Raw genomic sequence first — 24,847 nt, 5'->3', positions numbered from 1 at the left:
GTCTCCATTGTTATGTCTAAACCCATTAGACATGATGGCTTGATCAAATTTCTCATGCCATTGCTTAGGAGCTTGTTTCAATCCATATAAGGATTTTACAAGTCTACAAACTTTATGTTCATATTTTGGTAGGATAAACCCTTCGGGTTGTTCCATGTAGACCTCCTCATTGAGGTCACCATTAAGGAATTCCGTTTTGACATCCATTTGATGAACATACAAGTTGTGTATAGAAGCTAAAGCGAACAAAATTCTTATAGAAGTTGTTCTTGCAACAGGCGCATAGGTATCGAAATAATTGATACCCTCTTTTTGCCTAAACCCTTTAGCTACTAATCTAGCTTTAAAGGTTTGGATAGTACCGTCAATGTGGTATTTTCTCCTAAATACCCACTTATACCCTATTGGCTTAGACCCCGGCGGGAGGTCTACCAATTCCCAAGTGTTATTAGAAAGAATGGAATCCATCTCATCATTGATGACTTCTTTCCAAAATGCACTATCTATCGATTGCATAACTTCTCTATAAGTCTTAGGATCATCCTCAACGAGAAGTACAATAGGAATTTTCCTAATGACTTCCTCTCTATTTCCTTCTACCATGTAGAATGAAATTCGTTGAGAATCTATCTCGTCCACTACTAGACTTTTATGATTTTTAAGCCTTTGACTTCTTCTAGGTTCAAAGGGTTGCTTTACATCTTTTTGAGAATTCTCCTCTTGAGAATCAACTTTGGATGTAGAAACTTGAGAATTGTTCTCATATAACAAATTCTCCTTTAGAGATGTTGAAGCTTGAGAATTGTTGTCACATAACATATTCTCAAAAAATTCAACTTCTCTAGATTCAATCACAACATTAGACTCTAAGTCTAATAGCCTATAAGCTTTACTATTGTTGGCATAACCAACAACATCACACTTTATGGCTCTTGAACCTAACTTTGTTCTATTAGGTTCGTTTTTCTTGCAATATGCAAGGCACCCCCACACTTTGAAGTACCCTATGTTGGGTTTTCTTCCTTTCCATAACTCATATGGAGATATCTCATTTTTCTTCATCGGTATTCGATTAAGAATGTGACAAGCGGTTAAAAGCGCTTCACCCCATAAGTTGAAGTTCAACTTAGAAAACACCAACATAGAATTTATCATCTCTAGATAAGTCTATTTTTCCTTTCGGCAACACCATTGTGTTGTGGTGTATAAGGTGCAGTGCACTCATGAATTATACCATTTTCTCCACAAAATGTATTGAATTCATTAGAGAAGTACTCTCCTCCTCTATCACTTCTTAGCACCTTAATCTTTTTATTTAGTTGATTTTCAACTTCTAATTTATACAATTTAAAAGAATCAAAAGTCTCATCTTTATGCTTTAAAAGAAACACATAGGTATATCTACTAAAATCATCTATAAAAGTAAGAAAATACATTTTACCACCTCTATTTAAAACACCATTTAATTCACAAAGATCACTATGGATTAAATCTAGTAAATTAGATGATCTTTCTACACTAGGAAATAGTTTCTTAATCATTTTCGCCTTAACACATGTTTCACATTTACCTAGTTTTTAATATTGCATGCAATCATACCACATTTAACTACTCTTTTCATGGTTGAAAAACCTATATGCGATAGTCTAAGATGCCACAAAAATAAAGAATCATACTCAATAATATAGACGGAATTAGCATTTTTATTGATAACATTGAAAGTTACATCACTGGTGCACAATTTAACCATACCCTCACAAGAATACCCCTTTCCCAAAAATACATTTGATTTGGTAAGTATAAGTTTACCGGACTCAAAAACAGTGTTAACCGAGATTTTCGGCAACTATATTAATATCTATTATCTATACGATAATTATAATGACAGCAGAAGATTAACACGGGGTTTTTACGTGGTTGGGGCGTTAACTAGCCTTAGTCCACGAGTCTATATTATTAGAGCTTGAAGAACCTCTTACAATGGAATTTCCCTCTATATTTTGACAGAGTTCCTGTATATTTCGGTGAAGAGAGACCCATTTTACAGTGTTCTGTAGCTTATATTTATAGGCTTATGGGAGCACCAGGTCTGGGCCGGGTATGACCCGGGCCCATCAGAGATAGGGATATTCCTGGCCTTTCTAGTGGAGGCCCAATACAAAAGGTACAAATACGTGAATTCCAAACCAGCCAAGGCCCAACGGGTTGACCTTGGAGCTACATCTCGCCCGACAACACGATGCTTTTGGTCTGGACACTTCGAGTTACGAGGAAGATTCAGGAGACAAGACCAGTCAGAGTACCTGACAGCACAGACCTGAAACAACGGCGTGCAATCCCGAGGTGACCTTTTCTGCAGGTGAAAAGTGGGGACAACACCCACGCAGAGTGAGGCGGCTTCAAGGTCCTGGACGCTTGACCCCTTCAACCGGGGGTGAGGTGATCCAGGTCCGTTTACCTTTGTCCCGCTTCGTTTACCACCGGCCCGGACCGTATCAGGGTCCGGGACCTGGACGTGTAGGTCACGGGGGTCCGAACGCTCTGTACGTCGCTCGGACTATCGTCCCGGAGGACGGACCCGAAGGGACATGCCGGACCCCTCTAATGGGCCCAGACATGTATCCCCGGTCCATACCCCTCCCTTTGGACACTCTCCGTACCAGGAGGCCTTGGGTCGGGCCCGCACGCTTACATGGCCCCTGACAATGGGCCCGGACGACGGCCCCGAGCCCTGGCAGGAAATGGGGATAACAGGTAAGTATAAGTTTACCGGACTCAAAAACAGCTTTAATGCCGGACTTGCCAAGAAAATCACCACTTACCAAGTTTCTACTCATTTCGAGAACATCAAGTACATGCACTAATGTAACTTTCTTGCCGGAGGTGAAGTAGACTTCAATAGTACCTTTGCCAAGTACCTTGGATTTTTCCTCATTGCCCATTTGTATCTCATGATTGCCCTTTGACTCTTAAAAGGTCTTGAACAATGATTTGTCATAGGTGACATGGACAGTGGCACATGTATCATACCACCACCCTTTCACCTTGCCTTGGACTGCATTCACCTCACTAAGGGTAGCAACTATGTTTTCCTCTTTAGTTGCGTTCACCTTAGGTCCTTGTTGGTCTTTTATATGCCTACACTCTCTAGCATAGTGACCCTTTTTTCCACACACAAAGCAAGGGCCTTTCTCGCCCTTAAACTTGTTTTGGTTATTTTGGACCCAAAGGTTTCTCATTACCCTTTTTTCCTTTATTTTTGGGATGTTTTGGTTGTGACACCGCATTTGCTTTGGAAGTCTCTCCATTAGACCCCTCCACAAGTTTATCTCTACATATTGATTCCTCTTCGATTCGAATATGTTTTTTGATTTCCTCCAAAGAATAATCCTCATTTTTATGAAGGATTCTTTTCCTATAACTCTTCCAAGTTGGCGGTAATTTAGCCACTATAGCACCAACTTGAAAGGCCTCAGGAAGCTCAATCTTTAACACTTTCAATTTGTTAACAATTATTTGCAATTCATGAATTTGAGGAAGAATAGGTTTATCACCAAAAAATTTGAAATCGAAGTATTGAGATATCAAAAACTCTTTGGTACCTTCCTCTTCCGCCTTAAACTTTTTTTCAAGTGCATCCCATATCTCCTTGGCCGATTTGGTCTCGGTGTAGAGGTCATAGAGCCTATCGGATAGGGCGTTGAGGATATGACTCTACAAAGGAGATTGTCCTCCTCCCTCTTCCTTCTTTTCTCCACCTCCTTGGGAGTGTCTTTGTCGGATGGCTCAGCTAGAGGTGCCAAGGAAGACTCAAGGATGTAGGCGATTTTGAGAGTGGTTAAAAGAAACCTCACCTTGTCTTGCCACCTAGTAAAATTGGATCCATTAAACCTATCCAATCTCATTAGGTCTTGGTTCATGATTTTGATGGTCTCATCTTCCATTGAAACAAAAAGGGATAAGCTTTTGAATGTTAGGAAAATATAATTTTGCCTCAATGGAAATTGATGATAATATTACAACTCTATGCAATATATTACAAATAAATAATGATTGATTAAAAAGAGTTACAACTCTATAACTGAAAATACAAATAAACTAAAGAACAAGTAGAAGAGAATAAGAATAGAATAGTGAAAATACAACTCAAAGAAAAATATTACAAATAAAGTAAAAGTGTTTGAAATAAAGAAAAGAAGATTACAACTCAAAACAATAAATACAAATAAACAAAGGAGAAGAATATGAAGATGAAGAGAAATAGAGTAGAAAGAAAGAACAAACAAACTAAATAGAAACAACTCTCACTCACACTACCAAAGTGAAGAGTGTTGGGGATCACCAACTTGAACAATGTTTGAAACCTTTGTCCAAAAGCTTATTTCCTCCTAACTCAAGCACTAAGGGATCTCTCACAGATTATAAGAAATGCTTTATGGAATTATCAAGCCTCAAGGTGATTCTAGCCAAGTGCTCTAATGGATAGAAATGTTGTGTCTTACAAGTGAGCTATAGGCTCCTATTTATAGAGTTTAGAGACACCCTTTGAATTTCAAATTCCATCAACCCCCATGGCTGTTACCAATGTTAAATTGGATTAATATGGAATTAAAAATGAGATTTGAGAGTTATTTGGGTTTTTTGAGTCGTTCAACAAAGATTGAAAAAACTGAAAAATTGGTCAGTTTTTGGCCTGTGGCCGCGACCACTAGTCCCTGTCCCACAGGCTGCGGCCACCGACCAATTTCAGCACTTAAAAATGTGGTGTTTTTCCAAACGGTTCCAAACCCTCCCAAATGATTTTGTAACTCCCAAAACACATTATTGGTGTTAAAGTCATATCTCTAACAGCCATATCACATATGACTTTATGAAATTCATCTCAATATTGTGTAACAACAAATTTACACAATAAAGGGTAATATTTGGAAGTTACAAATTTGTAACACTAAATATGATACATTATTTGGATATATCTCATATATCTAAATATTGTAACTCTCTAGTATATGTTACAATATGTGACATTCTTTGTCACATTTATTTAATCTAAAACATTATATTATAAAATAATATAACATCAGCTGCCTAAGCATATCCATTTTTGCCAAAAAGTCCAAAATGCCCTCAAGACTTATCTTAAATCCTCTAGTGCCATCAATGGCAATTCCGTCAATTGCCACTTTCCGTCAAATCATTGAATGTTCCTCTAAATCCCAACTATCTAAAAATAATAGCCACGTAATCTCCCATTACCCGATAGACCCCGACAATGTACTAAATTACCAAAATACCCCTAGGCTTACCCTGAGCCGGGTATTTAACCCTGTTGTGACTTTTCTACTAACTTGCTCACCAGGATCGCCTCGCGTCAAGTAACTCAAATATATCCACATAATAATGTGGTCTCAATCATACACGCGTATATTTACAATTATACCCTCAATAGGTCAAAATTACTAAAATGCCCTTCTTATAAGAAACAGACCAACACACATTTTTAATATTTTTAAACATGCAAGCATAATTATATTATAATGTAATTCACATAATGGCATGCTCATAATACGTTAGCACACTGTTATCCCCATTTCCTGCAGGGGCTTTGGGCCTTCGCCCTGGCCCGCGGTCAGAGGGCCAGCTCGGCACATGGGCCCGACCCAAGGTCCCTTGGTTTGAATATTTCCCAAGGGGACTGGTACGGACCAGGGACTCTAGACTGGGCCCATTGGAGGCGTCCGGGACGTCCCTCCGGGTTCGCCCTCAGCAAGAACGGTCCAGGCGATGTCTAGAGCGCCCGGACCGTTGCGGCCTACGCGTTCCTGTCCCGGACCTTGGTATGGTCTGGGCCCATGATAAATGGAGCGGGCCAATGGTAAACGGACCTGGATCACCTCCTCCCCGGTTGAAAGGCCAAGCGTCCAGGATCTTGAAGCCGCCTCATTTCGCGTGGGCATTGTCCCCCACTTTTCGCCTGCAGAAAGGGTCGCCTCGGGATTGTTCACTGATGTGTCAGGACTGCGCAGCCAAGTACCCTGACCGGTCTTGTCTCCTGAATCAGCCTCGTTACTCGAAGTGGTCAGAGCCAAAGCGCCGTTTTGTCGGGAAAGGCTTGTGTCTCAGGTCAACCGATTGGGCCTTAGCTGGTTTGAATTTCGTGTATTGTATACCTTTTTGTATTGGGCCTCCACTAGAAAGGCCCCTTGTACCCATTTCTCTGATGGGCTCGAGTCGGATCCGGCCCAGACCCGGTATTCCCCTCAGCTTATAAATATAAGCTATAGAACAATGTAAAGGAGGCTTCGGAGAAAAAAGAAGGCAGAAACTCTGTTCAGATATTACTAGAAAACTCCATTGTAAAAGCTTCTTCTAGCTCTAATATATAGACTCGTGGACTAAGGCTAGTTAACGCCCCAACCACGTAAAAACCCCGTGTCGATCTTCTACTTTCATTATTATTACCAGCAAATATTGTTCATTAATAGAGTTGCCGAAAATCTCGGTTAACACACACAATTAAAACAATTATTGCCTCTCGTCCCCCAAATCTAGGCACTAAGCCATATTAGGGAATTTGAGATGTTACATCAACACTTGCTTTAGGGGATGGATCAAGAAGAGCAATGTTCTTTGCAATTGAACTGACGCATAAAGAAACCCGATGTTTTAAGGACTTTGAATTGTTAAGAATAAGAGCACCCACTCCTTCATCATCTGTGATTTCAATGAGATCTAAGCTAAAATCATTGCATGTAAATGACACTTCCAACTTTAAGTCAAACAATGACCTATCCACTTTCAACTTTGAAAACAATTTCTCCAATAATTCTATGTAACCAACATCAATTGGTATGTGAATTATAGTGTTCAAACCACCTTTGAAATTCCATTTCTTCCATTTCCATTCTCAAACATCGTTGTAAGAAACAATTATATTAACTTTGGAACCTGCAAATTTACAAAAAAAAAGCTTAAGAAAATTATAAAAATATAGTGAAATCGATGATGAATCGATGAAAAATTGATGCCTATATAATGCTATCCGCATTGCAATGCCACAACGATGACATTTCGATGCATAATTGATGTTGCTGGTTGGCATCTGTACGTGATGCATTTTCGATGGTATATCAATGTCATTTCGATGCTGAAACACACAAACATACATGGCATCGATCTACCATCGATATTATATCGAAAATAATCTCCAAATTATATGTTCGTCTTAGCATCGATGGGACATCGGTAGGGCATCAATGTGGCATTGCGTCTAGCATCTTTGAGCACTTGTATTGATTTGTCATCGATTTACCATCGATTTGGTATTGATTTATCATCGATTTTGAATGGCACCTGTTGAGTCTAGTTTATGTCATGTGTTAGGTGGTGTTTTAGGTAGTCTTTTATGTCATTTTTCTTTCATGTAGTGCGTGTTTATGCTTTTGTTTGTTTGTTTTGCAGTTTTTGTGAATAACAGGAGGATTTGAGTACTTGGAGGAAAAATGTCCAAAAAGAGAAGAAATATCCAAGTTTTGGTAATATTTTTGACAAAGGATGGATCTTGATGTGATTTGGAGGCGTTGGTGATTTTTCGGGCTTAAAAATGCAAGAGTTGAGAAATGTCTTAAGAGTCGCGGCTTGAGCACTTTAGAGCCACGACCAGCCCTTTAAACAGAACTTATGTTTCGAAGGAGAGACTTGGGTCGCGGCAAAGCTAAGGAGGGCCGCAGCATAGAAAGGCCAAATCCCAGAAATCAGAGACACGGGCCGCGGCATGGCTTTGGGAAAGCTGCGGCCCAGAATTGCAGATCCTCGTGAATTTGGGACACGGGCCGCGGCATGGTGCATGTAGAGCCGCGGCCCGCCTCTCCTAAAATTGAAAAAAATTAGGTTTTATAAAGAAAAAAAGAGAGATCGACAGGGATATAGAGGGGGAGAGTCTTGGAGGCTGAAGAAGGCTTGGAGAATTCTCAATTGCTTACTTTTCATCTATTTCTTTATGTTATTTTTAAATTTCTTTGTGATTAGAATTACAATTATGACTACTTTTCTGTTTAGGATTTTTAATTGAATCACTTGAATCCCTATTATGAACTAATGCAATTTCAATTTTCTTCTTCATCTCTTTTCAATTCCTTATAGCCTGTACTTATTGATTGATTATTGATTGGCCATCTATAGTCATTATCTATATGTTTTTTAATCAAAATCTGAGAATTGCGATTTGAATTTGCTTTGGTTATATTAGACACAATTCTAATTTGGAACTAGAGTATCCAGATTAATTGTGTAACTATTTATTGAGTTGTTAAGATTAATGCTGTCTTTGTGATTAAATTTACCATAGAAATATATGAAATTGTCACTTAGGTTGAGTTTATAATCATAATATGATTATAAGCTGTTTTTGTCAACTCGTTAATTGAAATAGGCAGAAAGAATAAGAATTTAGTATTTTGTATTAGGGAGTAATAGGGAGGATAGTTGATGAGATTAAATATCCTAATTACTCTTTCATTGTTTTAATCTAAGGTTTTGCTTTTACTCATTGTTTTATTTAATCTTTAATTATTGTTTCTGCACTTTATATTTTCTTTAGCTTTGTCTACAAGAATCAAAACTCTAATCGACCAAATAGAAAAAAAAAGATTAAATGACTGGTAATTGGGGATTCAGTCCTTGAGGACGATACTTGGTTTTACCAAGATTATTACTAAATTATGATGTGTGCACTTGCGTAGCTATAAAATTTCGCAACAGCACCCACATATTTCCAGATCCGAAGAACAAATAAAAAAATGCAGAAAAAAATACCACACTCAACACCAGAACAGTTCAAAACCTCAATTTAACCATGACATTTCATATTTACAAATAGTTAGAATGAGATGATACTTACCCATGCTTTTTCTCTTTAAAAACACCAAGAATGACAATTTCTTCAAATGAAATGAAACTTTTAGAGCAAAAATGGTCGTGAGTGATGGAGAAGGGAAAGAGAAAGAGAAATGTGTGTGATGTTGAATCTGATATTTCTAAATGAAAAATGTATTTTTGTCCAAAATATGGTATGGGGCACATTAATAGGAGGAATCTTTATATTGACATATTAAAAAATTTCACTATGTTATTATGATGCATAAACCCTGCAATTTCCCTTGTGTAAAAGATATTAGTGATCTTAATAGTTCAACTTACATTAAGATATGAATAAGTTAAAAGTTGGCATTATTATAAAAAAAAAAAAAGGATATTGTCGGCGATAATACTTATTTTTTTTCAAAAGTTACACTTTAATACCAAAATCTTTTTTTTGGCGGTAATAATACATAAATCTACATTTTTTGTGCACTCATTAGTACTCACCGTTAACTGCCCGTTAAGTATCCACATGTCACATTTTTATACTCGTAAATTTATGTATTAAATTGTAACTTTATAAATGATTTAGGTATTATTGCTGCCAATATCCCTAAATTTTTTAAATACTATAAAATTCATTTTAAATTTTAAAAAATCTAAAAAATTATTAGAAACTAATCAATAAAACTAACATTTGCAAATTCTAAACAACCAAAATTAAAATTTAAACTCAAAATCATCCAAAAATCCATATTATTAATTAATTTTTCATAATCTTTTAGATTTTTTAAATTTTAAAATGATTTTTATAATATTTAAAGAATTTAGTCTAAAATCATCCCAAAATCCATATGTGCAACGAGCAGTTAACAGTAAATACTAACTGTTGCACTAAAATTGTAGATTTGGGTATTATCACTACTAATTAGATTAATACAAATGTGTCACGTGGATACTTAATGGGCAGTTAGCAGTAAGTACTAATAAAATTATCAAAATTATAGATTTAAGTATTATTATAGCAAAAAAAATATTTGGTATTAAATTCCAACTTTTGAAAAATTTAAAGAATTATGGCAGCCAATATCAAAAAAAAAAAAAAATTGATGTGACCACTGGTTCTTTTCTTCAGAAGTGGATTCATTGTGAAGCGCTCCCATAAAGTACTTACATACTTTTTACCCCTGTTCAGCAATGGAAAAAAAAAAGACAAGGCTGAAGATCATTTGAATGACAAGGTTGGCAGAATAAGTTATGAGAGAGCAATGCATGCTCATCTTCTTTAGTTTACGCAGAGCAGAGGCCACTGTAACTGAAACCATCAGAGGCGGCCCCTGGCTGTGTGCGTGCTTACGAAGTAACCATGGCTTGGAATCACTCCAAAATCAGACACAATTATATGGTTCCACATATTTAATCGGTCCAACTTTCGCCTGATATAATAATATGTTTCAATGTAAAGTTGAAACCTCATAAAAAACAAGACATTACTTGTTCAACATTGTCATAATATGGGCATTTAGCTCAACTTTAATATGATTTTCATTATGATATTCTTTTAACTGTGCGTTTTAGTTAAGAATAATGATATGCGCACACAAAATGTGCAAATATCATTACTCGTTAGTTATAATTAGCAATTAGTCTGATTGCAAATAATACCATAAAACCATTCACGTTCTTGAATAATCACTTTGATAATCCAATATGCCACTTTTTAGGGGCCATACTTTGAAAAGTTATCAACAATGAGAGCTGACTTATTCTCTTTTAGCAATATGATAATTTTCAAAAGTTAGTACCCATGTGAGGCGTTAATCTAAATAGGAAAATGTATACAATAATAAATCATGTTATATGGTGAATTATCTGTAGTTAGAACCTGAAAGAAAAATCAAATGTACATGTCACACTGGTTAGGTTTGAACTTATAATGACTCACATCTGTGTTATTTGGTATTGGAAATAAGATGAAAATTATGAATAAAAAATTTAAATGCAAAATTACTATATTGATATAAATCCCCCTACTTTTTCTCTTGCCAATTAATAAATTGTTGCTTTCCTCCCACACTTCCTTCTATTCTCTCCATCTCTCTTGCCAGACTTAATGGAAAAAATGATAGCAAAGAATAAAGAACAATCAAAACGGCTAGTTTGACAATCTAAAGAAGATGGTTTCAGACTAGAAAAAATTAAATAGGACAAGTAAATGATGAAACAAAAATTGATTTCCATAAAAGATGAACAATATTTGCTGTAGGTGGGGCTGTAGTATGAAGGCGTGCACCAGCTATGCTTGAAATGATTCATATATGGAAGAAAATGTCCAAAAAAACCATAGCAATAAAAGCCCATATCCTTTTATTCACCTTTTTACACTCTTTAAGCATTGCAACTGAAACAGAGAATATAATGAAAAAAAATATATTTATAAGAATGATATGGATTGCACTGGCTGCACTGCCATAGCTATAATGCTAAGCCAAGTTAAGATGTGGCCACTTCATGGTTGCTGAAAGTGACTGTCACGAGTCACATTTGTTTACATGTTTCATTGATTCAAGGCAGGTCTTTACAATTGGTCTCTCTGATTCAAGGCAGATCTTTACAATTATGTATAAAGTTAGGCCAGTAATTTCACCACCTGCCAATGACATGGATTTTCATTAAAACTTGAAAATAATGAGAGCTTTATTAAACAAAATAAGAAAGTTGCTAGATAATTTGTAAGATAAAGTGATTATGCATGAACAGAGAAGAGAACAGTTAGTTGTTCTAATGAGCTTTGGAATATAAGGGCAAGAGCATGCGGGCTTATATTCTCAGGCCAATGCCATGATTTCACAAGGGACACATTGACGGAAAAACAAAGAAAATCTAAACTAAAGACTAAAGAGAATCATATGTTTATAGAGTGGTAAAAATAAAAAGAGGAGGATAAAGCTTTCCCCCACATTGGCTCATATTGAATAATTACTTCCCCAACACCTTATGATCACTAGTCCATGTTAGAAGAATCATGAAAGCTGACCAACATAATACACCTACCCAAACCCTATATTGTCCTGCTCCAATTAGATATTTTATGCATCACTATAAATTGAAAGAAAACAGAAACATTATTATGTTCACTCTCATAAGTAGTACTCACTTATACTCAAGCTGTTTTACCCTCTAAAAATTCCGAAATCCTCTGTTTTCCTCCGGAAAAATGACCAACTTTGCCACTTCACTTGTACTTTTGCTCTGGTTCAGCTTGTTATCAGTCTACGTTTCTAATACGCAAGCTATGGCACAATGGCCTGTTGGACCTGTCGGAAGACCAACCAAGTTTTTTGATTTCAAGGTCGCTTTCTCTTTCCATTTAAACAAACATTTCTATATGTATACAAGTGTGTATGAGCATTCATAAATCTAAGTTTTTTGTGGCATTTGTCAGGTTCAAACGAAAAGAGTTAGCAAACTCTGTAACAGCAAGGACATTGTGACCATAAATGGAATGTTCCCAGGACCAGTTGTTTATGCTCAAGAAGGCGATGCACTCGTAGTCAAAGTAACCAACGAGTCTCCATTCAATATGACAATCCACTGGTAAATTTACACCATTTTGTTTCTTTGACTACGTTTCGGGGTTCTACACATGTACTTCATCATGTTAAATTTATGTTTATGGGTTCTAAACACGTAGTTCATCATGTTAATATCCCCTTTGTTTACTGGTCAAGTTTGATTCCATTTTCTTCTCAGGCATGGTGTTCGGCAAATATTATCCTGCTGGTTTGACGGGCCTTCCTACATTACTCAATGTCCGATTCAATCCGGGCAGAGTTTTACATACAAATTTACGTTGGTGAAGCAAAAGGGCACTCTTTTCTGGCATGCCCATGTTTCTTGGCTAAGGGCAACTGTTTACGGTGCCCTTATCGTCTACCCCAGAACAGGTGTACCGTACCCGTTTAAATACCCCTTTCAGGAGCATATCATCATACTAGGTATAGTAAATTACTTTATGATAGCCAAGTACGAAATTTAATCCCACATTTCAATCAAATGTGTTGGGAATGTATTTGTTGGCAGGAGAATACTGGCTGAAGGATGTTGTACAACTTGATCGTGCCACCATAGCCAGCGGGGGAAGTCCTCCACCAGCAGACGCTTTTACTATTAACGGCCACCCAGGCCCCAACTATAACTGTTCAAACAATGGTAACTCTTGAGCACAGTTTTGCTTAATCTCACATTTCAAAATAGTTATGGTAATTTGTGAGTTGAATGCACTAACTAACATTATTTGTTTTGAAGTAAAAATCTAGCTATATAATGATCTAATGGTCGAATTTTGTTCAGATGTCTACATGATTAATGTGACTCCGGGAAAGACGTACTTGTTGAGGCTTATACACGCAGGCCTAAACACAGAGAACTTTTTTGCCATAGCCAATCATAAATTGACTATTGTAGAAGCAGATGCAGAGTATACAAAACCATTCACCACAGACCGTGTGATGCTCGGACCAGGTCAAACCATGAATGTCCTTGTCACCGCTGATCAGCCAACAGGAAGATACTCAATGGCCATGGGACCTTACATGTCAGCAAAGGGTGTCCGGTTCCAAAATATTTCATCCATTGCCTACTTTCAATACACAGGGTCTGTTTTTAATAGCTTATCTGTAACCCCTAATTTGCCAAGTTTTAACGATAATCTTGTGGTTCAGACAATTATGGACGGACTAAAGAGCCTAAACAATGTTAATCTTTCGAAACAAATTGATGCCAATCTTTTCGCCACTGTTGGATTAAATGTCCAAAAGTGTCACTCCAAGAAACCCAAACAAAATTGCCAAGGCCCTAATAATGGGGTTATGGGGGCATCAATGAATAACATAAGCTTTGTTAAGCCTAAAATTTCGGTGTTGGAAGCTTACTATAAGAAGATTAATGGTTCCTTTACAGAGGATTTCCCTGAAGTACCTCTTCAATTCTATGATTTCGTTAATGGGGCACCTAATAACATTCCTAACAACACACAGTCATTGAATGGGACAAGGACCATTGTCCTTGAATATGGAACCAGGGTTCAACTTATTTTTCAGGACACTGGAACTGTCTCCACTGAGAACCACCCAATCCATCTTCATGGCTATAGCTTCTACGTTGTTGGATATGGCAATGGCAACTATGATGAACAAACAGCAAAATTCAATTTAGTGGACCCACCTTATATGAACACAATCGGTGTTCCTGTTGGGGGATGGGCTGCTATCCGATTTGTTGCTGACAATCCAGGTAAGCATGGCATTTCTCTTAATTTTGCTGCACCAATTGGTACATGCTTCCACATAGTATGATACGAGTCTCATACTGTGGCAACAGTGAGCATTGTAAAGTAATATTTGTAGCATTCTCCTCATCACACATTTAAATAACTAAATACATACACTATGTGTTTAGTATCATTGGTAGTTTAATATGCTACCCTATCTCTAGTTGGGTTGTTTTTGGTTTTTACTGATAGAGGAAGTAAATGATTTTGATATTGAATATTACAGGAGTTTGGTTTATGCATTGTCACCTTGACATACACCAGTCGTGGGGATTAGGCACAGCAATCATCGTGAAGAATGGTAAAGGAGATCCTCAGACCCTTCCACATCCTCCCGCTGACCTGCCAAGGTGCTAGGACATGCAGTTAAGGACTTTTCTAGTCATTGCCATTTGTTTTTCTTTATCATCCCAACCAAGGATTCTTTTGGAGCAAGTTTTGAAAATTTTATATTGATTCCCTTTCTCTGACAAAATGACTGTGTGCGTGTATACAAGTGAAGAAAAAGAACAAAAAGATTGGATTTAAAATTACAGACCTCTTTCCTTCACTTTTCTACCCTTGTTTTCCTAATTCTCTAAATTGTATTCTATATAATAACAAGCAAAAAGTAAAAAGTTCAAGAAGTATGGGCCCGCATCCGTGCATACGTAAAAAGTGGAATACATGCACAATTTTGGTTGGTGTAACGTGGAGAATAGTAAATACCTTGCAGAAGCACATAAAAATTGTTGCGGAGAGTGCTCAATCAATCATTAAAGCCATATACATAAACACAATTTTATAAAATGGAGAAGAGATCACCAGAATCTAAAAAAGAAGCCCTATACATTCACTGAGTAAACCTTGTAAAATGCAATTGATGATCCTAAAAATTATCATAAATATACAGAGGTTCAACATTACCTTCTTATGTATTCCCAATATTGGATGGTAACACGTTCCACTTAAATCCCAATACAGATGTATACAGATGTTAAGGATTAATTCTCCCTGAAGTCCAGGACTTCTCCCCGCTTACACTTTGTCTAGATGCAAAGCTTAGCCTCTGGTTGCTCTTCAAATTCAAGTAATCAACCTGCAAATGGAAATGGATCAAATCCCAGGCAGTTAAAGGTGAAAAAACAATGAATTGTTGAATGAAAAAGTAGTCTAGAGAAACCTAAAACCTGATCTGGATCTAAAATTAGCACACAAAATGCATCGACTGGGCCTCTAGAATTGTCGAGAAAAATTTCTTTGGTTGGATCTTCATCTATACTTGGAAGACCTGGATTAGGCCCCAAATACTGCAGCCTAGATCTAAGAGAACTGGAAAACCATGATTTCTCTCTTTGCTGCACCATTCAGAAAAAAGAAAAGACAAATATGAGGAAAAATTAGATAGTTAAAATCCCAATTAGCTCAGCCTTTACAGCCAATTTTATCTCTAGAAATCTACCATTGAGAAAAACAAAATGTAGTTACCCATTTTCAGGTTTTAACATCTCTAAAATCTAAACCTATAAACACGCTCCAGCCTGAAAAGGGTCTTTGTTCAGTTACCTGAAGTTTTATAGGATCAGGATTTGTTCCATCAATAATGTCGATTGCTCCATTAATCCGGAATTGCTCCCAAGAGTCAGTGAAGTACCAACAAATCTAGAATATGAAATCTCAGTTTCAGAACTAGTGCAAAGAAAACTAGACCAGATAATTCCCTTTGTATAAAAATCCCACCACATAATGCACCACAAACTTAGATTACCTCAGCAAATGGGCAATGCTTAAGCTCCTCAATCTGCAAATAATATTCATTTCATCCAAAAGGTCAACTCAAACAATCAAAATTCTAGTCTCATTATTTTCATTCCAGATATATTTTGCTACATTAAGAGTTCAGCTTCCATATAAACAACTTAAATCAAACAAAGAACTCGCCTCATGATAAGAAAACAGCACAAATGATTCCCAAAAGACAAACCTGTAAGTTAAAGTAGCAGAAGAAAATTATGAGAGGATAAATATATGAGATTGAGAACCTTGTGGCTTCTGTAATCTGTGTTGATTTGTATCTTATCAGTATCCTCGTGAAACCCCCTGAAAACGACAGTGCGATTTGAAGGTCTTCCATTACAACCCATCGTAGCCTGAAATTCCATCAAATGACATCATATCACAACCTCAAAGAGAGAGAGAGAGAGAGAGAGAGAGAGAGAGATAGAGAGAGAGAGAAGCTTACAAGCTGTAAGAAAGAAGAGTGTTTAAGGTGGGAATTTGCTTCTAATGCGTCTAGAAGAAGCTGCTTCCATGGTGCTTTCATTGTTCCCATTATTGCTCTCTGCAACGTCGTGTCGTCTGATTCTTCCTTCTTCTATTTGGGGTTACGAAATGCTTTTAAGTCTCTCTCTCTCACAGAAAACACAACGCAACAGATAACATTACACGTTGCTCTAAGGCTAGTTTTTGCGTCATGACGAAAAATAGGTGCATTTCCTCCTAATGATTAAGGTAGTGTTTGGTTTCAAAATAAAATTATAATGATAATGGTAATCGGAATTAAATAAGAGTAGTAATGGAATAGAATAAGATTTTCTTTATTTGCTGGATATTTTGGAATTAATGATTGTATTTGGTATATTATGGAATGGAATAAAATAAAATTAATATTATTTTGACCAAATTACCATTATTTTTATAAAATATTTATTTTTTAAAATTAAATTATTATTATCATTGTATATTAACTTTTTTTATATACAAAATTATATATTTTTTAAAATCAAATTAACACTCTATTGCTATATAAATAAATAATTAGTATATTACATATCAATCAATAATTTGTACATAAAAATACAATAAGATATCATTAATACTTATAAAAATGTATTTTTTTTTATAAAACTGCCACCTTATTATTATTATAATGATTTTTTTAGATTATTTGAGAGTATATAATTATTAAAAAAATATATGATTCTATATTAATATTAACAATTAACTAATATATATAATTTGGTTTTATAATTTTGGGTTATGTCGATATTATTTCTTTCTTTAATAAATTAGTTTGCTATATAAAAAGTGTTGATTATTATGTAATTTTAAATTTTGTGTGTGTGCTAAAATGTTTGAAGAGAATGACAAATTAGGCATAATTTAAAAAAGTATTGTAAGGTGTGGAAATGAATAACTTTTCCTATGGTTTAGTTTAAGAAGAGTGAGTCAATTATATATATAGTTATGACAATTACAAATGAATGAGTTTTCAAAAACTAAAATGGAACCCAAACAATTGAATGGATTTAGTTTAGGAATGTCAATTCCATTTCCATGTCCATTACTATGAACCAAATATCACCTAAGATGATGTTTGGTTAGAGCGAATGAAAATTGAGGAATATGAATGAGAATGAGAAAAAAAATATGAATGAAATTAAATATAATAAAAATTAAAATAAATAGATTAAAATTTTAAAAAATATTAATTTTTTTAAAATCTTACATTGGAATGATTTTTCCTTCAATTTTTAAATGGAATAGTAATTCCACCAAAATAATGGAAAAATCATTCCATTAAAATGACATTCTAATACCCTAAAATGCCACCAAACAAAAAATGATATGAAAATTGATTTTTTTACATTCTATTTTATTCCATTACCCCAAACCAAACATCACCTAAACATTAAAGTGGTGTTTGGTTTGGTACAATGTTAATGGTAATGTGGTGTTTAGTTTGGTAGAATGTTAATGGTAATGAAATAGAATAATAATGTTGATAGGAATTTTAGTATGCTGTTTGGTTTAATTTTAGAATAAACAATGGAATAAAAAAAAAATAATTAGTTGGAATGTAATTTTTTTTGTTGTTGGAATGTAATACACAAAATGTCTCTATTTTACTTTTTTTTAATATACAAAATATAATTATGATTTAAGTACATTGAAAAATAATATTAATATTTTAGATACTTTGAATTAATAATTTTAAAATTAAATTTATTATATAGATTATAACAAAATAAAAATAATTGTAAATGTTAAATAAATAATAATAATATATGATTGAATATAAAACTACTACTGACTTATTTCACGAAGCTTAAACTTTTAGCTTTCCCAAGAAGCCACTTTTTGTAGCTTCTCAAAAAATAGCTTATAAAAGCAAAAAGTTCTTTTTATTGGGAAACTCAATCAAAATCATCCAAAACACTTTTAAAACTTAACAAATATAAAATCATTTTGAAAAGCTATGTCAACCACACTCTTACTTTTGATGTGGCTATGAGTAGAAAAATATTTGGCAAAATGCTCATTTTACTTTTAATATTAATTTGGAAATGAATGCAAATTCCACATAGTAAGGGGGTGTTTGGTATGCGGTAAAGTAAACGTGGGAATGAGAATCTAAATGTGTGATTGGTAGGGGATTTGAAAATGATTTTATGATTTTGAAAACTTAAAATTTGTGGGACCTACTAAAATATTTGATTGGTAGATTGTTTTTTAAAACTATATCCTAATCAGAATTCTAATTTTGTATTGTAATTTAAAAAACAACAATTTTGCGTTTTCTCTGTTTTGTGATTTTTTCTCCAAAAACTTAAAATCAAAATCAAGATTTGTTTGTTCTCTCTACTCCTATCCTTTGTATCATTGCTTGTATTTATTTTTATTTTTTTGCCAATTTTTATGACTTGAGTATGTTCCCACTAGTAATAAGGTGTTTATGGAACATTTTATGACATTTATGCACAATTCAAAAATAAGTTGTGTTGGTATTTTTATAGATGACAATGCAATATTGTTATAAACTTAATCAATAATTATTATTAATGTTGACTGTGTTTTTAGCCAACGACGTGAGAACGTCAAATACGACAAACCTTCAAGAGAATTTAAATAACACAGACAGTTTTTTTTTAAGAAAAGTAAATAACACAAGAGATTTTATAGTGGTTCAGCCCCGATTGTCGGTAATAGCCTAATCCACTTAGAGTTGTGATTTATAGATCCGTACTCAAGATCAGATGGACTGAGCCGACTGAGTTTCTTCAGTACAGATTGCGAAAATACAAGAATTCTCTCAAATGCCAGCATTTTCTCTCTCTAAAATACTCAGACCCAAATTTCTCTCTCTAGAAAGAAGAAGCAGCAGAAGCCCCTCTCTCATCCCATAAGCCCTCTATTTATAGGCTTAGGGTCATACATACGGTATCCCCTAGAACCGGGATATTTTATTATATTTATTACATTTAAATTACAAAGAAACATTCAAAATTCAAAATGTAACAAACCCCCCATTTGTGGGAAGAATGAGAGATTCCCGCATATCTTGTTGAAGTTGTTTCTGGGAATCTTGACTTAGTCTCCTCTAGCTAGTTGCTCCACCTCCTACTGACCACTCATGCAAGTGCTGGTCGGACATGTGCATGGTGGTAGGACATACACTTGTTGGTCGAACGTGCATAGTAGTAGGATATGCACTTCTCTCCTCATCCTTGGGGTCTCCTAGGTCCACTCTCTTGAGTTCTCCTCAGACCAAGGTCTCTTGGGCTCTCCTCCTCGGACCTTATCCTTGGGGTCTCCTAAGATCACTCTCTTGGGGTCTCCTAGGACCACATCCTTGGGGTCTCCTAGGACCACTCTCTTGAGTTCTCCTCGGATGCACTCTCCTTAGCTCTCCTAGGATGCACTCTCCTTAGCTCTCCTAGAATGCATTCTCCTTAGCCTCCTAGGATGCACTCTCCTTAGCTCTCCTAGGATGCATTCTCCTTAGCCTCCTAGGATGCACTCTCCTTAGCTTTCCCCGGACCAAGGTGCACTTAGCTTGGTTATGACATCTTTCAAGCAGTCCAAATTCTTCGTCAGTCTACCGGGTCACTTTATCACAACTCTGAGGAGTCAATGTATTTATTGACTATTTAATGTGTCTTTTACGGACCATGTACTGCCATTTGTCACCTCTATTGCCACGTCATCAATCTCCATTTTTGGGGATAACAATTAAATTTTAATTTATCAATATAATTAAATTTTACTTAATTAAATCTATTGATAAATCAAAATTTAATATTATATAACCTAAATATATAAAATTAAAATAATATTCAAATTCAGCTGTTTCAATCACATATTCAGTTTATGTTATATTTTCAAATTTAATACCAATCACAGATTCATTTTTTTAAAACTCAAAAACAGTTTACTGACATTGAACCAATCACATTTTTCAGAAACACGATTTTAGTCACTAAATTCAGATTTTCATTTTAGAATCTCATTTTTCAAAAATACAGTTTTCTAATCGCGAACCAATCAGACCCTAAATATCTTCCTATGTTTTGTTCAAATTTTAAAGGGGTAAAGTTAATAATTTATGTGAGCCCCACATGTATTTTAAGAGTAAAGTGAACTCTTTTGTACACAAGAGTTTAATATTACATTCATCCTAAGTCCCTCAACACTTTCCAAGGCAACTCAGCTACTCAAAATGTAACGCCCTAAACTCCAGGGACCATTACTGTGTGCATTTTAAATAATGCTAAACTCGCTAATCGAGTCATTTGGCCATAATCGTGTAACTAAGTATGATTAGCGATTTAGGGTTAAATTTTTTAGTTAAGATACAACGTTTCACTAAAATGTTTACTGCATACATTGGGATCCCAAAAATATAATTTAAAGGTTTATTACAAGAAAATATTTACAACCAACCGATCTAAGCGGCAAAATAGGGTTTAACCCTAGTTCCTCTTTCAACTCTCGGTTGTGGCGGTCGAGCAGCCACATATGTACACATCGTCACCTAAGCTCTTCAACTTAAGGATGGTCCAACTTTCTTTTGCCTTTACCTGCACCACGTAGCACCCGTGAGCCGAAGCTCAGCAAGAAAACTAAATATGCTCATGAACAGTAATAATATGTCATCAAATCATAATGTGCATGCCTAGCAATAATAGCCTTAATCACGCATGCAAACAAGTTCTGATAATGACGGGGGATTCATGATGAGGAATCCTGCCCTCCTGATTGGATGTCTATCAAGTCAATCCTAATCAGATGAGTGATTTAACACTTTGTGGTTCCATTAACCATAATGAGTGACTGGCGAGCAAGTCACTACAGGGCTCAGCAACCACAACCATATGTGTAATGCCCCAAATTCCCTAATAAGGTTTAAGACCTTGATTAGGAGGCCGAGATTGTCATAATTGATTTATTGTGTTATTAAATGATTATATGCATGTTTAGGTGTATTAAATATGCATGTGAACTCATTTATGAGTAATTGGGTGATTTTCATATTTTGGCAATTTCGGGCATATTTGGCATATATGTGACATGTGTGTAGTGCTTTATTATTATTTGGTTATGCTAGGGTTACTCAGCACAAGACAATCCTAGGAGGTAAGCTAGTGGGAAAGTCATAACGGGATTTATTCTTGACTCGGAGTGAGTCAAGGGGTATTTAGAGCACTACCGAGTTATTGGGTAATGGGAATAAATATTTGGTGATAAATTGGGAGTTAGTAAGATCAGGGGGAAATTCTGGAGGTTTTGACTATTTTGTCTCTGGGAGTATTTTTGGGACCCCGAGCGTTAGGATTTGGTTGAGGCTACTTAAGCTGGAAGTAACATTTTAAAAGAATAAAAGAACGTTCTGTACGTTTTCTTTCTCTCTCAAAGTTCCAATTTTGTCTTCCGATCGCATTTTCGAAGATAACTTGAGTTCTAGGAGTCGAAATCAAGCGATGATCGAGGCATATTGATCCTATGAAAGATTAGAAGCTTATTAGCCGGAGGATTTAGTTGGAAACAACTCAATTGGAGGTAATTCAAGTTTTAAGTTTTTAAAGTTTTTAAGCTTGAATTGGACTTTGTGTTTTGATGAGTTTTTGTTAGATTTGAAGCTTGGGTTTTATGGGTTTTGGATCATGGGGATGTTTGGAAACTTTGATTTTTGGATTTGGTGGTGTTTAGGTATGTTTTTGGGAGCTTTTAAAAGGTTAAAATCGAGTTTATGGCTGGTTCTAGGTGGGGGGCCGTGACCCTGTTCTTGGGTGCCGCGGCCTTAGCTCGAAGAAGCAGGTGGAGGCATTTTGGCCTTGCTGGGCGTCGCGACCCTGTGTGAGGGGCGTCGCGGCCCTTGCTCCTGGGATGGCTGGGGGCCGCGACTCAAGGTGCTAGGGTCGCGGCTCAGGCAGGGTGTTGAGCCCGTTTGAGTGTTTTGACCTCGGGAACATGGTTTTAGGCCTCGGGATCATTCCTACTACCCGGATTGGTGGGGTTTAATGTCTTGGAGGCTAGGTTTTGGTTCCGGGATTGGTTTTAGAACTTGAACTCATTGGATCACCATTTGTGGTTGTGACTAGGTTATCACTAGAGGCTTGGAATCGGGATCGTGCTTATGGCTCGTTTATTGGTAACCTGTGCTTGGACCAAAGGTAAGAAAACTGTACCCTGTATATATGTGACATGCATGGTTATTCTTGATGCATGTTGGATGTCTAAATGTGATGCATGTGATGCACGAGAAACATGTGATTAGGGCATGCTATGAATATTGGATATGAGATTGTTCAGAGCTTGAGCCTCTGTGTTTATGCATGATCCTAATTGTGCTAGCAAATGTTAAGTAAGCATGTTGAATGCCCTGTATTCGGATATTTGACATATGATATATGTTTGGTAGCATTGCTTCCTTGTGTATGGCACTGACTAGTCATGGTCGGCATTGGTCGCGTATTACGGACCTAAGAGCCGAGAACGGCGTAAAGCGTCATGAACGCAGGGCCGATAAAAGATTAGATATAATCGATATCAGCGTTGAATGACTCTAGGGCATTAATGTTGGACCGGCTCTAAGGTCAATGAAACTTATAAGCGCTTGACTAGTCTAAGACTAGTTACACAGAGCCAGGGCCTAAGGCCTAGGTGACAGCTTGTCACATGGCTAGGGAGCGGATCCCATGGTTATGACTCTATGGTCATGAGGTAGGTTATGTTGGTGACTAGTCATCGTGCACTTATCCTATTTAAGCTAGTGAAATGATCACTTATCTATAAGCCCCGGTGACCTAGCGTCACATGTCTATTGGGAACGGAACCCACCTTGGTGACTATTACAACTGTCACTCTTCTACTCAGGGCTATAAGCCCGGTATGGTTACCGGAACCACCAGTGTTATCACTTATCTGATTGAGATTGACTTGATAGTCATCCATTCAGAAGGGCAGGATTCTCTATCCTGGATACCCATCATTTCGTGAATCTGTTTGCCTGCTTGAATAGGGCTATATTTGCTAGGCGTGTGCCTTATGATTTGATGTCATTATATGACTGTTCATGGCATATTGAGTTTTCTTGCTGGGCTTCGGCTCACGGGTGCTATGTGGTGCAGGTAAAGGCAAAAGAAAGCTGGACCATCCTTGAGTTGGAGAGCTTAGGTGACGATGTATACATATGCAGCTGCTCGACCACCACGGCCGAGGTTTGAGGAGGAACTAAAGTTAAACCCTGTTTTGCCGCCTAGATCGGTTGGTTGTAAATATTTTCTTGTAATGGACCTTTAAATTATATTTTTTGGGATCCCAATGTATACAGTAAACGTTTTAATGAAACGTTATATCATAACCAAAAATTTTAATCCCTAAACCGCTAATCATACTTAGTTACACGATTTTGGCCAAATGACTCGATTAGCGAGTTTAGCATTGTTTACAAGGCACACCGTCATGGTCCATGGAGTTTAGGGTGTTACAATATGAGTGATGATCATTATAATCATATAGAGCTTATAACCCTGAACAAATGAGTGAATATCACTTCGAGGTTCTATTTAACCATAATGAGTGACTAATGAGCAAGTCACTACAGGGCTCAGCACCCACAACCATATGACGAAAAAGTCACTTGGGCCTTCTGGCCCTGGCTCTAATCAGATGAGTGATTGATGGGTAAGTCACTACGGGCCCAGCACCCATAGCCATGTGACGAAGCAGTCACTTGGGCTCTCTGGCCCTGACTCTAAGTGACTAGCCATAGGCTAGACAAGCACTTTTAGTTTTCATCGAACTTGAGGCTGGTCCGGCATTAATGCTCATTTGATTCATTCAATGCAGATGTCAATTAGATCTAATCTTTGTCGGCTTGCATTAAACACGCTAAAACCGTTCATGACCTTTTTAGTCAATACCATGTGACCAATGCTCAGTACTACTGCCGAACTTGACAAGTGAGTCACAGCTTCACAATTAATACTGACACCATTGCCAATTCTGACTAGTTAGTCAGTGCCGCGCACAAGTAAGCAATGCTACCAGGCATATATAATATGTCAAATATCCAAATGTAGGGCATTCAGCATGCTTACTTAACAATTGCTAGCATAATTAGGATCATGCATAAACACAGAGACTCAAGCTCTGATCAATCTCATATTCAACATTCATGGCATGCCATAATCACATGTTTCTCGTGCATCACATGCATCACATACTGGGTGCATTTTTCTTGTCTCTGGTTCGAGCGAGAAATAACAAATAAGCGAGCCTTGAGAACGATCGATCATTTGATTCTTTAACGGTCACCTAGTCATAACCAAATATGGGATTCCATGAATAAAATTAATCAATAAAAGGTTCCCGGACCAAGACCTAGCCTTCGGG

The 24,847-nt window shown here is 36.4% G+C and overlaps 3 protein-coding genes across 7 annotated transcripts; 1 reads left to right on the top strand and 2 right to left on the bottom strand.

Annotated features, from left to right (window-relative positions):
* Positions 1-11,075: 11,075 nt before the first annotated feature.
* LOC133797474 (pyridoxine/pyridoxamine 5'-phosphate oxidase 2-like) lies at positions 11,076-16,648 on the bottom strand. Of its 5 annotated transcripts, XR_009875655.1 has the most exons (9): positions 16,413-16,648; positions 16,213-16,320; positions 15,939-15,971; positions 15,737-15,832; positions 15,361-15,528; positions 15,098-15,269; positions 14,441-14,533; positions 14,086-14,229; positions 11,076-11,509 (listed from the first exon to the last, which is right to left on the bottom strand). XR_009875655.1 is itself a non-coding variant. In XM_062235382.1 (6 exons), the coding sequence occupies exons 1-6, from the start codon at positions 16,500-16,502 to the stop codon at positions 15,168-15,170; spliced, it is 597 nt and encodes a 198-aa protein (XP_062091366.1). In that variant the 5' UTR covers positions 16,503-16,647; the 3' UTR covers positions 14,938-15,167. The 5 variants fall into 5 exon arrangements, 1 of the variants encoding a protein (XP_062091366.1); XR_009875653.1 differs by having other exon boundaries at positions 14,086-14,533; XR_009875654.1 differs by lacking the exon at positions 14,086-14,229.
* LOC133797472 (laccase-6) lies at positions 11,831-14,734 on the top strand. Its single transcript, XM_062235381.1, has 6 exons — positions 11,831-12,211; positions 12,305-12,456; positions 12,613-12,857; positions 12,943-13,071; positions 13,213-14,154; positions 14,418-14,734. The coding sequence occupies exons 1-6, from the start codon at positions 12,077-12,079 to the stop codon at positions 14,546-14,548; spliced, it is 1,734 nt and encodes a 577-aa protein (XP_062091365.1). The 5' UTR covers positions 11,831-12,076; the 3' UTR covers positions 14,549-14,734.
* On the bottom strand, positions 15,168-16,502 carry LOC133795490 (pyridoxine/pyridoxamine 5'-phosphate oxidase 2). The gene is made up of 6 exons (XM_062232938.1): positions 16,413-16,502; positions 16,213-16,320; positions 15,939-15,971; positions 15,737-15,832; positions 15,361-15,528; positions 15,168-15,269 (listed from the first exon to the last, which is right to left on the bottom strand). Exons 1-6 carry the CDS (start codon positions 16,500-16,502, stop codon positions 15,168-15,170), a joined length of 597 nt encoding a protein of 198 aa, XP_062088922.1.
* Positions 16,649-24,847: the final 8,199 nt, after the last annotated feature.

This window comes from Humulus lupulus, chromosome 8 (genome assembly GCF_963169125.1).
Source record: "Humulus lupulus chromosome 8, drHumLupu1.1, whole genome shotgun sequence".
In the NCBI taxonomy this organism is placed as follows: Eukaryota; Viridiplantae; Streptophyta; class Magnoliopsida; order Rosales; family Cannabaceae; genus Humulus; species Humulus lupulus.
The sequence above is the reverse complement of the archived record's forward strand: the minus strand, read 5'-3'. Positions and strand labels throughout refer to the sequence as shown.